At 42.0% G+C, this 13,297-nt stretch overlaps 1 protein-coding gene across 1 annotated transcript; it reads left to right on the top strand.

The window, feature by feature from the left end:
• Nucleotides 1–1,064: 1,064 nt before the first annotated feature.
• LOC139450956 (uncharacterized) lies at nt 1,065–2,224 on the top strand. Its single transcript, XM_071232780.1, has 2 exons — nt 1,065–1,091; nt 1,718–2,224. Exons 1-2 carry the CDS (start codon nt 1,065–1,067, stop codon nt 2,222–2,224), a joined length of 534 nt encoding a protein of 177 aa, XP_071088881.1.
• Nucleotides 2,225–13,297: the final 11,073 nt, after the last annotated feature.

Genomic DNA, 13,297 nt, shown 5'->3' with positions numbered 1-13,297 from the left:
TCGAACAGTATTTCAGTTTTTTTGTAAAACCTACGAGTACGGACATGGTGCTGACAAACCTAGAAACAAAATAGTGGCGGACAGCGTTGGATATTGCCTCCATCGAGGGTGTAATATAAGCGATTGTCGCACAATATGCCATTTGACTTCCTGAAAGGTAAGAGTGGTGTATGTTTGAACATCATTTGAAGTTCTGATTTCAACAGACCCGGGCCGATGGGGTAGCCTTGTGGTTAGGTTGGCTCGTCACGTCGTCATGGGTGCCATGTGTTAAGACGTTACCTGCCACCTGCCAAACTCACAGAGGCGCCAGTAAAATATCCAGAATCATTTCTCGCAGACCAGTACCCGCGTGGCTTTAGGTGGTTACCTGGAGTCACTTTAAACTATTCGCTTTGTCAACAGGGTTTTCACGCTAATACAAGTAAGATAAGTAAATAGATGACTTAGATTCACGTTGACTAATACACTTGGGTGGGAAGATGAAATATAATTGATGCTAGTCATAGTTGTCTCCCCTAGACTAGACAACCGTAGGGCTCTCCTAAGGGCAACCTCTCCTATAAAATTATAAGAAATAAGAAATTATTACTACACCATCAGTCAAATTTGAATAACTGTAGACCGCACCCCACCCCCACCCCCCACCCCTCTCTCTCTCTCTCTCTCTCTCTCTCTCTCTCTCTCTCTCTCTCTCTCTCTCTCTCTCTCTCTCTCTCTCTCTCTCTCTCTCTCTCTCTCTCTCTCTCTCTCTTCGTGTGCCAGTGGTGGGGTTTCATTGCATGGCTGTCTTGGCAGTTTGACTCTTCGTCAGACTATTGCGTTGTTTCATTGCACAAATGGTCTGATAAACAAGTGAAAAACGAGATCCATTAATAGATGATTGCTACTTGCACTGACGTCAATTTTAGACGAATCATGCAAACTTTCGTGCATGGAACATAAAAACTCAACCGATTGAATTTTGTAATTTCCAGATGTGTATGCCTGTGTCATTTGGGCGTTTTGGTCAGGACTTCAATGTAGAAAGCCCGAAGTGATGCAGGTCTCTAACGTTTTCCACTATGGCGAAACTCACAAACACGGGTATGGTGATGACAAAACTAGAAACATAATCGGGTCGAATCCACTATCATAGGTTTCTGGCATGCCCAAGGGACGCAACTCTGCACAGCGAATGGCGGCGCTTTAGATATAAATATATAAATATAAACGAAATACTATACAATGCTGCGTTAAACCTAACTAGTACACGAATTCTCTATAACTCATCACATACGTCACTTTAACTCATCTCTACCTTATTCACAACTGCCATTTATTTGAATCAAAATTTTAAATAAATATTCTCCGTAGCATATTCTGGCTACAGTCGGGTTATCGTAATTTTCCAGTAGAGATGGTGTAGTTTTAAAAGGAAAACAATTTGCTATGTAAATTTGGTTTTATATCCCGACACACATTAAAACGACATCAAGCTATCCTTGGCTTCTGTTAAAAAAAATACTTTTGTGTTTACAGTTAGAAGGATTATGTCTTATAGTCCACATCAAACATTATTATAGTCATCATTCGCAGTCATCAACAACAACCATCAAACACCAGTGTCACATGTTAATTGATGAAGGTATTAGCCTCTGTTACAAAACGCCACACTGAAAAAATACAGTTGAAATCCATATGACAACACTGCCTTCCTCAAACACGCCGACAAAAGACACCTGAAATCATCATCCTCAACTACCACCCACCCACAAAGATCACCCTCAACTACCACCCACCCTCAAAGATCACCCTCAACTACCACCCACCCACAAAGATCACCCTCAACTACCACCCACCCTCAAAGATCACCCTCAACTACCACCCACCCACAAAGATCACCCTCAACTACCACCCACCGACAAAGATCACCCTCAACTACCACCCACCCACAAAGATCACCCTCAACTATCACCCACCGACAAAGATCACCCTTAACTACCACCCACCGACAAAGATCACCCTCAACTACCACCCACCCACAAAGATCACCCTCAACTATCACCCACCCTCAAAGATCACCCTCAACTATCACCCACCCTCAAAGATCACCCTCAACTACCACCCACCCACAATAATAAACCCTCCACTACCACCCACAAAAAAATATCCTCAATTATTACTCATTCACAATCATCACCTTCAACTACCACCCGCAAACATCACCTACAACAATCACTAACCCTCAAACATAACCCTCTTGCATCACCCTCAACTTCCACCCGCAAACATCACTTACAACAACCACTAACCAACACACATAACCCCCTAGCACCACGCTCAACTACCACCCGCAAACATCACCTACAACAATCACTAACCCACAAACATAACCATCTAGCATCACCCTCATCTAAAAACCCTTAAACATCACCCTCAGCCACAACCCTCAAATATCAATAAAAAACATCACCCACAAACATCACCGACAGGTGTCCACCATCTATCAACTACAACTGTACCTTAGAGTCGCCACTGACCCGTTCCCCTCCACCTCTTACCCACTCCCTTCCCTCTCTCAATCCATCTAATTCCCTCTTATCCCACTCAATCCTTTCTCCCTTACATAATTTTCATGTATTCGACGTTAAACCCCTCATTCAGTCAGTCAGACTCGCAACCAAGTGTTTAATATGTGACATGGATGTTGTTGTTTTCAGCAATATGACGGCGGTCTGTAAATAATCGAGTCTGGACAAGACAAGTCAGTGATTGACAACATGAGCATACCAAGTCAGCTAGTCTGACCACCCGATCCCGTTCGTCGCGACAAGCAAAGTCGCCTTTAACGGCAAGCATGGGTTGCTGAAGACCTATTCTAATAGATATGTGATGTGTAGTGCTGGGTTAGCGAATTAAGATCTGTGGGCGTGTGGTGTTATGAGTGAGTGAGTTTAACAGTATTCCGGTTATTAGGCTTAATGTGGGAGGAAAGCCCGAAGTGATGCCGGTCTCAGAGGTTTACCACTTCGGTGAAACCCACGAGAACGGGTATGGTGCTGACAAACGTAGAAACATAATCGGGGCGAACCGGGATTCGAACCCACAATCATAGGTTTCTGTCGTGCCCAAGGGACGCAGCTCTGCACGGCGAATCGCGGCGCCTTAGACGACTGGGCCACCCGTGCCCCCTGTGGTGCTATGAACTGTTATACAATGTATATAACACAATTAACGTGACATAATACTTGACTTTGTCTCCTTTATTTTATGTGTGGCCGTTACGACGTTTTTGTGGCCGTTTTGACTTTAACTTTTGAGGCCGTTTTGAACTATCCCCGTTCTCTATATTATCCATAATCATTTTTTGAGAAACTGTAGAAATAATATGGGTTTCCTGCAATCTCCTACCCAGTGTTCCATGCGACCGGCATAGTACCTCTGCCACAGGCCAGCGCCATGAGACCATTCGTCACATCTTACACAGTCCATTCAAGATATTGCATATGTTTGTCATCTGTTTCATTTTTGACAAGTCTACATATATGGATAAACATATGTCATAGACTGGTTAACTTTAATTGAGAAAATATCCTAAATCGTCAAAAACTTCCATTTGCACCACGTACGTGCTGTCATCTAAGCCATACAGAGAGCGGGCGATAAGGTCAATTTGGAGTATAAATATGTTTATCACTTGCCCGTGAAGAGATCACCTGTTTAATAAACATACAGCTGCTTTTGTACTCTCGGAACACGTAAAACAAATATTGAAAGCTCTCAACATTCCTTGGCTTATTCAACGACATTGCGTGTGGAGTTGATAGATCACTGAGAGGAGCTTATGCACACCCGGTGACCTCAGCAAACTTTGTTGCTAGGCTGACGTCACATGGCATTGTTTCGCCGATGGATCTTGCAACAAAATTACACAAATTACCTATATTCGTTCCCTTATATTATCTAGGTTGCTTTAGTTGCCGTATACGGTGTCATATTAGATGAGGAGCCCAATATCGTTCTGTTAACCTAAACACACCAACTAGAAATGTATGACACTATCGGGTATCTTTATCGCACATGTAATGTCAAAATGAAAAGTTGACACTTACAACCGGTATAAATGGCAGGACCAGTACATGTTTCCGATACACGCTTTAAAAGGAAACAAAAATCCAAGATGGAAAATATTGAAATATGGATCGGCTTTTTCTTCAGGGATTCAAAAATTTGCTTATTATGGACTATATTTACGACTGGTTCGACTTGTGTTCGGCGCTCTTTTTCGCTGCGTTATTCGAAGCGACGCCTATCGGAGGATCTAAGAGTCATTCATAGTATCCCTTTTACAATTCAGTTAAACGAACAGGTGATAACAAACTTGGTCAATAAAAATGTTAAATCAGAGATAAATTATGCAAATAGCGTAATTACAACCAACAAAAGTTGTTTGAAAATAATAGACAATTACCTTGTTCGAGTAATGTATCCTTCAATATCCACATAAAGGACCCGTGCCCCATACATGTAAAGCCGTACTAAGAAACGTGTTCTTGTCGTGAGAGGCGACTAACATGATCGGGTGGTCAGGCTTGGTTGATGCATGTCATCGATCACAATTGCGTGGATCAATGCTCATGATATTAATCATTAGATTGTCTGGTCCAGACTCGATTATTTACAGACCGCCGTCATACAGCTGGAATATTGCCGCGTGTAGCGTTAAACAACAAACAAACAAACCATGTCACGTTTCTTTGTAACAATGTAATATTTTAAGATACACTGTATATAAGTTAAATAATTAGGAATTTACCGTTCGCTTTCCGACATTATGCGTATTTCGCACACGGAAAATATAAAATATATACAGCCTTTTGGGATAATATAACCTTTGCGTCTCAACTAGCTACGTAAGTATGTTTCAGGTGTTTCCCATAGGTCTCATTGGTGAGCTAAGATAGCAAACGTGACTATATTCATGGTGTCAACGGTTCTATAAAAAATCCATTGAGATAATCAACGCTTTATCGGCTCATCCTTTGAACAAAGTATGCTGTTTTTACAGGTGCACTTCACGCCCAGAGATATTGGTCTATTCCGCCTGCTTTAGTAAACCTACATATATAAACACTTACTTCTGACAAATCCACAGTGATTGATCAGTCAACGTATTTTCGGTTAATCCTTTGATCGATGTTTTTTAAGCAACTCAACCGACCATTCCTCTCTTGCGCTGCCACGTGCATATTACATAACATGTAATACAATCACCACAACGGACCTGGACTAAAAACCCAACCTTAGATTGAATAATTACCCCAGAAATGAGAAATGCAAAATGCAAACCACTGATTTCTATACGTCCTTGACACACTCAGAGGCAGGGGTGAACGTTATTGGGTTATTTTGCAAATTTTTATCAGGTAAGGAAGTCAGTAACTGAGCATCCAAGAAATAACCACAAACACACATGTGTAGTTTCTTTGATTGACATTTAGAAGTTGGAGTACGAAGTAAATTCATATTCTTATCCATAAATTCTTATCCTTACTTACACAGGTGTAGGGTTATACGAAACATGGATGACAAGTAGGAGTAGTAATTGTTGTATTATATGCAATTTGGGTGAAAAATAAGGGTCGTTATTGTTTTGAGCATGTGAACTTAACTTCATTGTTGCAAAACGCTTATGTACGCGTATTTTCTGTATACTAAACTACATAATTGTACATACACATTTACAAACGCTGAAGGGGTTGCTTCTTTGATAGGCATTTAGAAGTTGGAGTACTAAGTAAGGACGGAGTACTAAGTAAGGATAAGAATTTATGGAAGAATTAAGAGCGACGTTTCATCACTTGCTTGATAACGGTGTTAGAACCTACACCGAAACGTCGCTCTTAATTGTAATAAAGAAGTTGTTCTTCCCTAAATTTTATCCTTGCTGGAGGAGTTGGCAAGGTGAAAGGCTATAGTAAGCATCATCCAATCAAATGCGAAGATTTATGGCGATTTCCCCTCGCTGTCAACGAGGTGGCCGAAGCCCAGTTTGTGGGGTCGCTGACGCAAATTGGCATCTGGTGATTACGCGGGCTAAATAATACGGCGCTCGCTAGACGACTGAGAGTTGGAGTGTTGTTTCCCTTTAATGTAAACAGAAAGGTTAACAATGGAATACAAAATGCACTAAATGTGATAGAATAGCTAAAATAGATACAATTAGCATGAGAAATGCCCGCATGTTATCATAAATCCGCGGGCCACTGTATCGTGAAAGCTCGCTTTTCCCCAACGACAGGCTGTTATCTGAGTGAGTGAGTATGGTTTTACGCCGCTTTTATAAATATTCCAGCAATATCAAGGCGGTGGACACCAGAAATGGGCTTCACACATTGTACCCATGTGGGGAATCGAACCCGGGTCTTCGGCGTGACGAGCGAAGGCTTTAACCACTCTAGACTTAGGTTCTCTGATTTGTCAATCTCACTTTGATGCATAATAATGGATGCTATGTATTTTCTTCTTGATCTGTGTGTTTAAAAATATATTTATCAACGGCTGCACGTATTATATAGTGCGTGAACAAGGCATCACAATGCCAGACCTCACCTGTATGTCGTGTGATTATGACTGCAGTCGTAATTGGGTATCCTTCGATGCAAATCAATATCTTCCAATGTGATCATGCATAATTTATCAAACGAAATAATCAAACGAAGATCTTTGTAACATTGCAGTCCTTCATGTCCTTTGCAATAGCTTTACCCATCCTCGAGACCTTTGAAGGTCCGTGTTAGAATCGGTCTTCAGCAAGCCATGCTTGTCGTAAGAGGCGACTCACTGACTTGGTTTATACCTATCATCGTATCCCAGTTGCGTAGATCAATGTCCATGATGTCAATCACTTGGTTGCCTTGTCCAGACTCGATTATTAAGTACTGACCGCCGCCATGTAGGTGCGATGTCGTTGATATCGGCGTAAACAACAAACAAACAAAACTTATCCGTGAGTTACGTGTGGTCCTAGCTGGCATCAATCATCGGGTGGTCTCAACGCGCAGCGTAGAGGGAACGGAAACAAATTAGTAACAGCAGTAACAGGTGTTGGTAGAAGTAAAATCATGGGGAAACAGAGATCGCTTGCACGTGTTGATAGAAGTAGAACTACAGGCAAGTCAATGTCTGTTGCACGTGTTGGTAGAAGTTGAACCACAGGCCACTCCAGGTCTGTTGCACATGTTGGTAGAAGTGGAACTACATGCAAACCCGGGTATGATGCACGTGTTGGTAGAAGGAGAACCACAGGCCACTCCAGGTCTGTTGCACGTGTTGGTAGAAGTAGAACCACATGCAAACCCGGGTATGATGCACGTGTTGGTAGAAGTGGAACCACAGGCCACTCCAGGTCTGTTGCACGTGTTGGTAGAAGTAGAACCACACGCAAACCCGGGTATGATGCACGTGTTGGTAGAAGTGGAACCACAGGCCACTCCAGGTCTGTTGCACGTGTTGGTAGAAGGAGAATCACAGGCCACTCCAGGTCTGTTGCACGTGTTGGTAGAAGTAGAACCACATGCAAACCCGGGTATGATGCACGTGTTGGTAGAAGTGGAACTACATGCAAACCCGGGTATGATGCACGTGTTGGTAGAAGTAGAACCACATGCAAACCTGGGTCTGTTGCACATGTTGGTAGAAGTAGAACCACATGTAAACCCGGGTATGATGCACGTGTTGGTAGAAGTAGAACCACATGCAAACCCGGGTATGATGCACGTGTTGGTAGAAGTAGAACTACATGCAAACCCGGGTATGATGTACGTGTTGGTAGAAGTGGAACCACATGCAAACCCGGGTATGATGCACGTGTTGGTAGAAGTGGAACCACATGCAGACCCGGATATGATGCACATGTTGGTAGAAGTAGAACCACATGCAAACCCGGGTATGATGCACGTGTTGGTAGAAGTGGAAGCACATGCAAACCCGGGTATGATGCACGTGTTGGTAGAAGTGGAAGCACATGCAAACCCGGGTATGATGCACGTGTTGGTAGAAGTGGAAGCACATGCAAACCCGGGTATGATGCACGTGTTGGTAGAAGTAGAACCACATGCAAACCCGGGTATGATGCACGTGTTGGTAGAAGTAGAACCACATGCAAACCCGGGTATGATGCACGTGTTGGTAGAAGTAGAACCACATGCAAACCCGGGTATGATGCACGTGTTGGTAGAAGTAGAACCACATGCAAACCCGGGTATGATGTACGTGTTGATAGAAGGTGAACCACAGGCCACTCCAGGTCTGTTGCACGTGTTGGTAGAAGTAGAACCACAGACAAGCCAAGGTCTGTTGCACTTGTTGGTAGAAGTAGAACCACGATCAACTCCAGGTCTGTTGCAGCTTATGGAAGAAGTCAAACCACGGGTAAATGCCAGAAGTATATCTATTGATAAACTCGCGTTTGTTGCACCCGATGAGGACAGAAGTAGATTCACTGATAACTGATGCACGTGGTGGCGACGGAAGTACGGGTTTGGGGTATATTCACTGGTAAATGTGCGGAATCTTGCGACCTGTACCCACTGATTTTGAGTTACATATAATTTTCACCGATGTTTTGCATTTTAAGCCCAAAGATAATTTATTCTGGCGTTGACATTTTATATACATATTATTATTGTCTTAAAAGAAATCGTTTGTTCCAGTAAATACTGGATAAAACATACTTTTGTCGGGGCTAACAACGACAAATTGTTCGCTTGACTTCCTGGCCATCCCGAGACTATGCTATGCGAAAGCAATTCACTCGTTCTTCTTTCAGAATGATAAAAAGAGCAGTCACCAAAACATTTTCTGCATCTTTTTCTTCTTTTGTATGAGTGTTATTTGACGTATTTTCCCGTTTAAATCATCTGTACATCTATTTAATGTTAGCTTGAAAAGACTCATTAAATACGTATTATATACGCTTTAAGTGATAACAGTAAAACGTATAGTTTTAACAACCTTTCCCTGAGGAGGTCGTGGCTGGACCTTCGATTATTCATTTTCTAACCATATGAAACAGTCTCATTTCTACACCTAGACTAATATCAATTGATTTAAAAATGATCGGGTTTAATAATGCATATATGGTAAAGACAATGCCCAGACAGATTCTTATATTTTGCACATACAGCGTTGAAGCAAGATAAATATTTTATGTTTGAATACAGTCATGCATAAGACAAAAAACGCAGATTTTAATCACAGAGATTCAACACGTCCAAGTCTTTACACCCGAGTCAGTCCATGCGGGAAAATCGATTTGCGATTATCAAAGAGTATTTCAGACAAAAACATTCGCTTTTGTTAATCTCAGCCCTTTGCAGAGGAAACTCTTGTCTGAGAAAATTCTTACTTCCTGTCGCTCTCCAAGGAATTTACCGAGAAGATTCCGCATAAAATATTCATAATTGACTTCTAAATTTTACATAGCTCTTGAAATTCGATCTAGTGTGTGCTCCAAAGCGAAACACGCAAGTGTGTTCTAAGGTAAACCGATCCCATTTCGTTATCTTTCTCCTACCGCCGAGCTTTCGTTTCGTATTGATTTCTAGTTTTCGATCGGAAGCTGACATTACGTATCGTTGGTGCCGTCCACTCGCTCGCTGGTTCTTCTTATCTGGGACCACAAATAATCGTTATCGATGAATTCAGTCAAAGTCCACCCATATACACTCGGTCCTTATCTCCACTTGGTTCGCTATCGCGAGGAGGTATCGTTTTATGTCTTAGCACCATATATTGCGAAGATATTAATATTTAAGTTTCCATCACCGCTAGCCTAGTGCCCATATTTATATCGTAGCAAAATCGTTTTAAAATGCCATATGTAAAACAATATACGCTTAATCACTTTGCTCTACAAAATAAGTTAACTTTTTATACCTCTCTTAACGGCTTCTTTTTGTACAGGTTTTACGCTGTCTCGGACAATATCGTTCTTTATAGGATAATGAACAAAGTTTAAATGTAACCTACAAAAGGAAATGTCGCCCTTTCCAATTCTTGATAGGATTTGTGGGAAAATGGTAATAAGTGTGTTTCATAAAGCAGTTTGTGTTGGAAAGAAGGCGATTTTATAGCTTTCACTCTTTTCACTTTCGTAAATAATTCGGAAGAATAAGCACAGGTCTCTGATTTCCCAGAAACTAACTTAAGTTAAAGAAGTTAGGACCTTTCATGTTTTGCCAGCATTCCGTCTTCTGATGGCATCGTAAAATGCAAGTATTATCCAGAAACTCAAAAAATAATGTTATAAGAATAAGGGTGGAATATAATTTACTTGATGAAAGGACCTGTGAAGATCCGGGCTAGAAATGGTCTTCAGTAACCCATGCTTGTCGTAAGAGGCGACTAACGGGATCGGATGATCGGCCTCGCTGACATGGTTGATGCATGTCATCGTATCCCGATTGCGTGGATGGATGTTCGTGATGTCAATCATTGGATTGTCTGACCCATGGCCAGACTCGATTATTTACAGACCGTCGTCATAGAGCTGGAATATTGCTGAGTGTGGCGTTTACCAACAGACACACAAAAAAAATTCAAAGGAATTAATGTTTGTTTGTTTGTTTCGGTAGATCATCGAAATTGATTATTCTCTGGCGTTGGCGTTTTATGTTTAGTACCAGTTCAAAATCTTCCTTTGCAATTGGTACTTTGGTGTTGGTCTTTCTCCACAACCTGTTATTGTAGATGTTGATGAGATATATGCACTGGTGCTATCATTTGGGGGTTTTAATTTCTGAATGAGTCTCTTTGAGGAAGTCAACAGTTGAATACATACGTTTTAGGGTGTGTATGGCGTATGTCTGAAACGTAAAGAATTAAGTTTATTTATCCGACATCCAACTGATGAAATATGGATAATTATGTAAAAGCCTCTACTGGTTTACAGAAAACTGAGGTCAATAAGGGGAAATGCATTAGTCTTTTTAAACACCATTGCACAAAAATATTTTTGTTATAAATAAATGCGAGAAAACCCTTTCCATAATCGTTAGAAATGCCCCGTCCTTTTAGGTAGGCATGCCAAACAGGCAGATATGAAAATGTTCCCGTCCAACAAAGAAACTGTCTAAGCAGATGTACTGTTTCATATGTTATATGCTGATATAACGGGATGTCTTTTTAGTACAAGTTTTTATAAATGACCAGATTTTATGAATTTGTCAGAAAAAAATTAAACCATATTTCAGTACTCAAACATAGGTTATATATTTACATAAACCCGCTTTTATTACTGATTCTGAATGTCACTCGTAATTTTTTTTATTTTGTGTGTGTGTTTTTTTGTTTGATGTATGACAGCGTTCTTTAAATAATCGAGTCTTGACGATACAATCCAATGATTGATACCAATCGATCTAATCGGGATATGATGACATCAACCTAGTGAGCGAGCCTGACCACCCGATCCCGTTAGTCGCCTTCTACGACAACCTCATCCCCAGGCTGCTGGGGTCGTATATTACTATCCGGAATCCCCATGGGAATACAATGGTATAAATCACTTTCATGCGACCTAATTCCTCAGTCGGGTGGTCATGATTTCAGTTGAATACATATTTCCGTAACGGTCAAACAGCCAGTCCTCTTCCACTAATATACCCGCCTGATCTAGAAATAAAGGAGACCAGTGAGACCGCCTCATGTTTCATATTTAGATCTATGCCTACAGATTCAGAGTGACAAAACACTTTCCACAAGACAGGAACGATGGCTTCAACTTCCCAACTTTCCGGTTTATGTTGAGTAACATCAAGCAACTCCTGCTATTGGTGCCTGCATTTCACAACATTTGAGGTACAATCGAGAATGCTCTTTCTTGGAGGATTTCAAAAGAGCGTCATACAACTCTTGTTAAAAAGTTGTTTGATCAAGGTCATGGCATTCACGTCAAGGTTTGTGGTTGACATTATGAAGACATTCTAAATTTGACCCATCAATCACAAATATTCTGAATTCTCTATTTTGACCATCTTTTCGCGGATCAGAGGGACAATTGATACGCTCATCTGTTCGCAAACGCCTGGTGTCATGACTATTTAATAGTGATTCATTAATACATACTCATGATATAGTCGGAATCGCACAATCGACTCAATCGATTTTTGATGAATATAAACTAAGCGGCAAAAGAAAGTATAGGTTGGCAATTTGAAATTTTCCTAAAAACAGTGATAACTAGTGGAAAGTGGGTATTGGGAATATGACTGCCCAGGAACAGGTACCAAAAACACCTCACCCGAACGCGCCACCTTTGACGGCGCTCGTGTGGTGACAAAAAATGGTGAAACAGGTTTCCCGCCTTCCCGGCATAAACTACACGTGTATGTTAGCTGTATAAATGCGTTCGTCTGCAGGGTATAACCACACGTGATGAAAGCACACAAAAGAAATGCCACGATTGTCACAGGAGCAGAGAGAGAAAGCCATCGGTATGGTCGAAATGGGGGCAACACAGGTCCAAATTGCCAGAAGGTTTGGTTGTACACCATTGACAGTAGCCAGGCTGATTCAACGGTACAGGCTGACAGGGAGGACAAAGGACAGGCCTAGATCGACCCCGAGTGACAACACCACTGGAAGACGGTCAGATACGGCTCATTCATCTGCGAAACAGATTCGTAACGGCGACGGCGACGGCAGCAACAGCGTTGGGACACCCCATTAGCCAACGTACAGTGCTACGACGACTTCGTCCTTTCCGAGGAATGGTACTGACTGCTCAACATGACGACTGAGACTGCGATGGGCGAGGCAGGTTCGACGCTGGCAAGTGAGAAATTGGCGTTGAGTGCTGTTTACTGATGAAAGTCGGTTTAACTTATTTCGAAATGACGGTAGAGAACGAGTTTATCGACGCAGAGGGGAACGTTTGGCTCCGGCGTGTATTCGAGAGGTCCATCCAGTCGGCGGGGGAGGTGTCATGGTGTGGGGCGGTATTTGTGGAGATCAGAAGACTGATTTGGTGATTTATACAGGGAAACCTGAACGCTGTGCAGTACAAGTGTTGCAGCCAGTTGTGCTTCCGTTCTTACAAAACCAACAGCAGGGGACATTGTTTCAACACGACAATGCCAGGCCCCATACTGCAAGGTTGACTCGGAACTTTCTAAACCAGCAGAACGTTGACGTTTTGCCCTGGCCTGCCCACTCACCCGATATGAATCCTATTGAACATCTGTGGGACCGTCAACAGACAAGAATTGCAGCAGGCCCTGAGAGACGAGTGGCAATGGATTCCAGTCCACGT

The sequence above is a fragment of the Haliotis cracherodii genome, unplaced genomic scaffold, assembly GCF_022045235.1.
Source record: "Haliotis cracherodii isolate W230 unplaced genomic scaffold, xgHalCrac1.p SCAF_8, whole genome shotgun sequence".
Classification (NCBI taxonomy): domain Eukaryota; kingdom Metazoa; phylum Mollusca; class Gastropoda; order Lepetellida; family Haliotidae; genus Haliotis; species Haliotis cracherodii.
The sequence above is the reverse complement of the archived record's forward strand: the minus strand, read 5'-3'. Positions and strand labels throughout refer to the sequence as shown.

Coding starts and splice junctions, on each gene's coding strand:
- LOC139450956 (XM_071232780.1), top strand. CDS start 1,065: ATGGCGAAACTCACAAACACGGGTATG. Junction 1,092..1,717: donor AACTCACAAACACGGGTATG/GTGATGACAAAA, acceptor CGCCGACAAAAG/ACACCTGAAATCATCATCCT.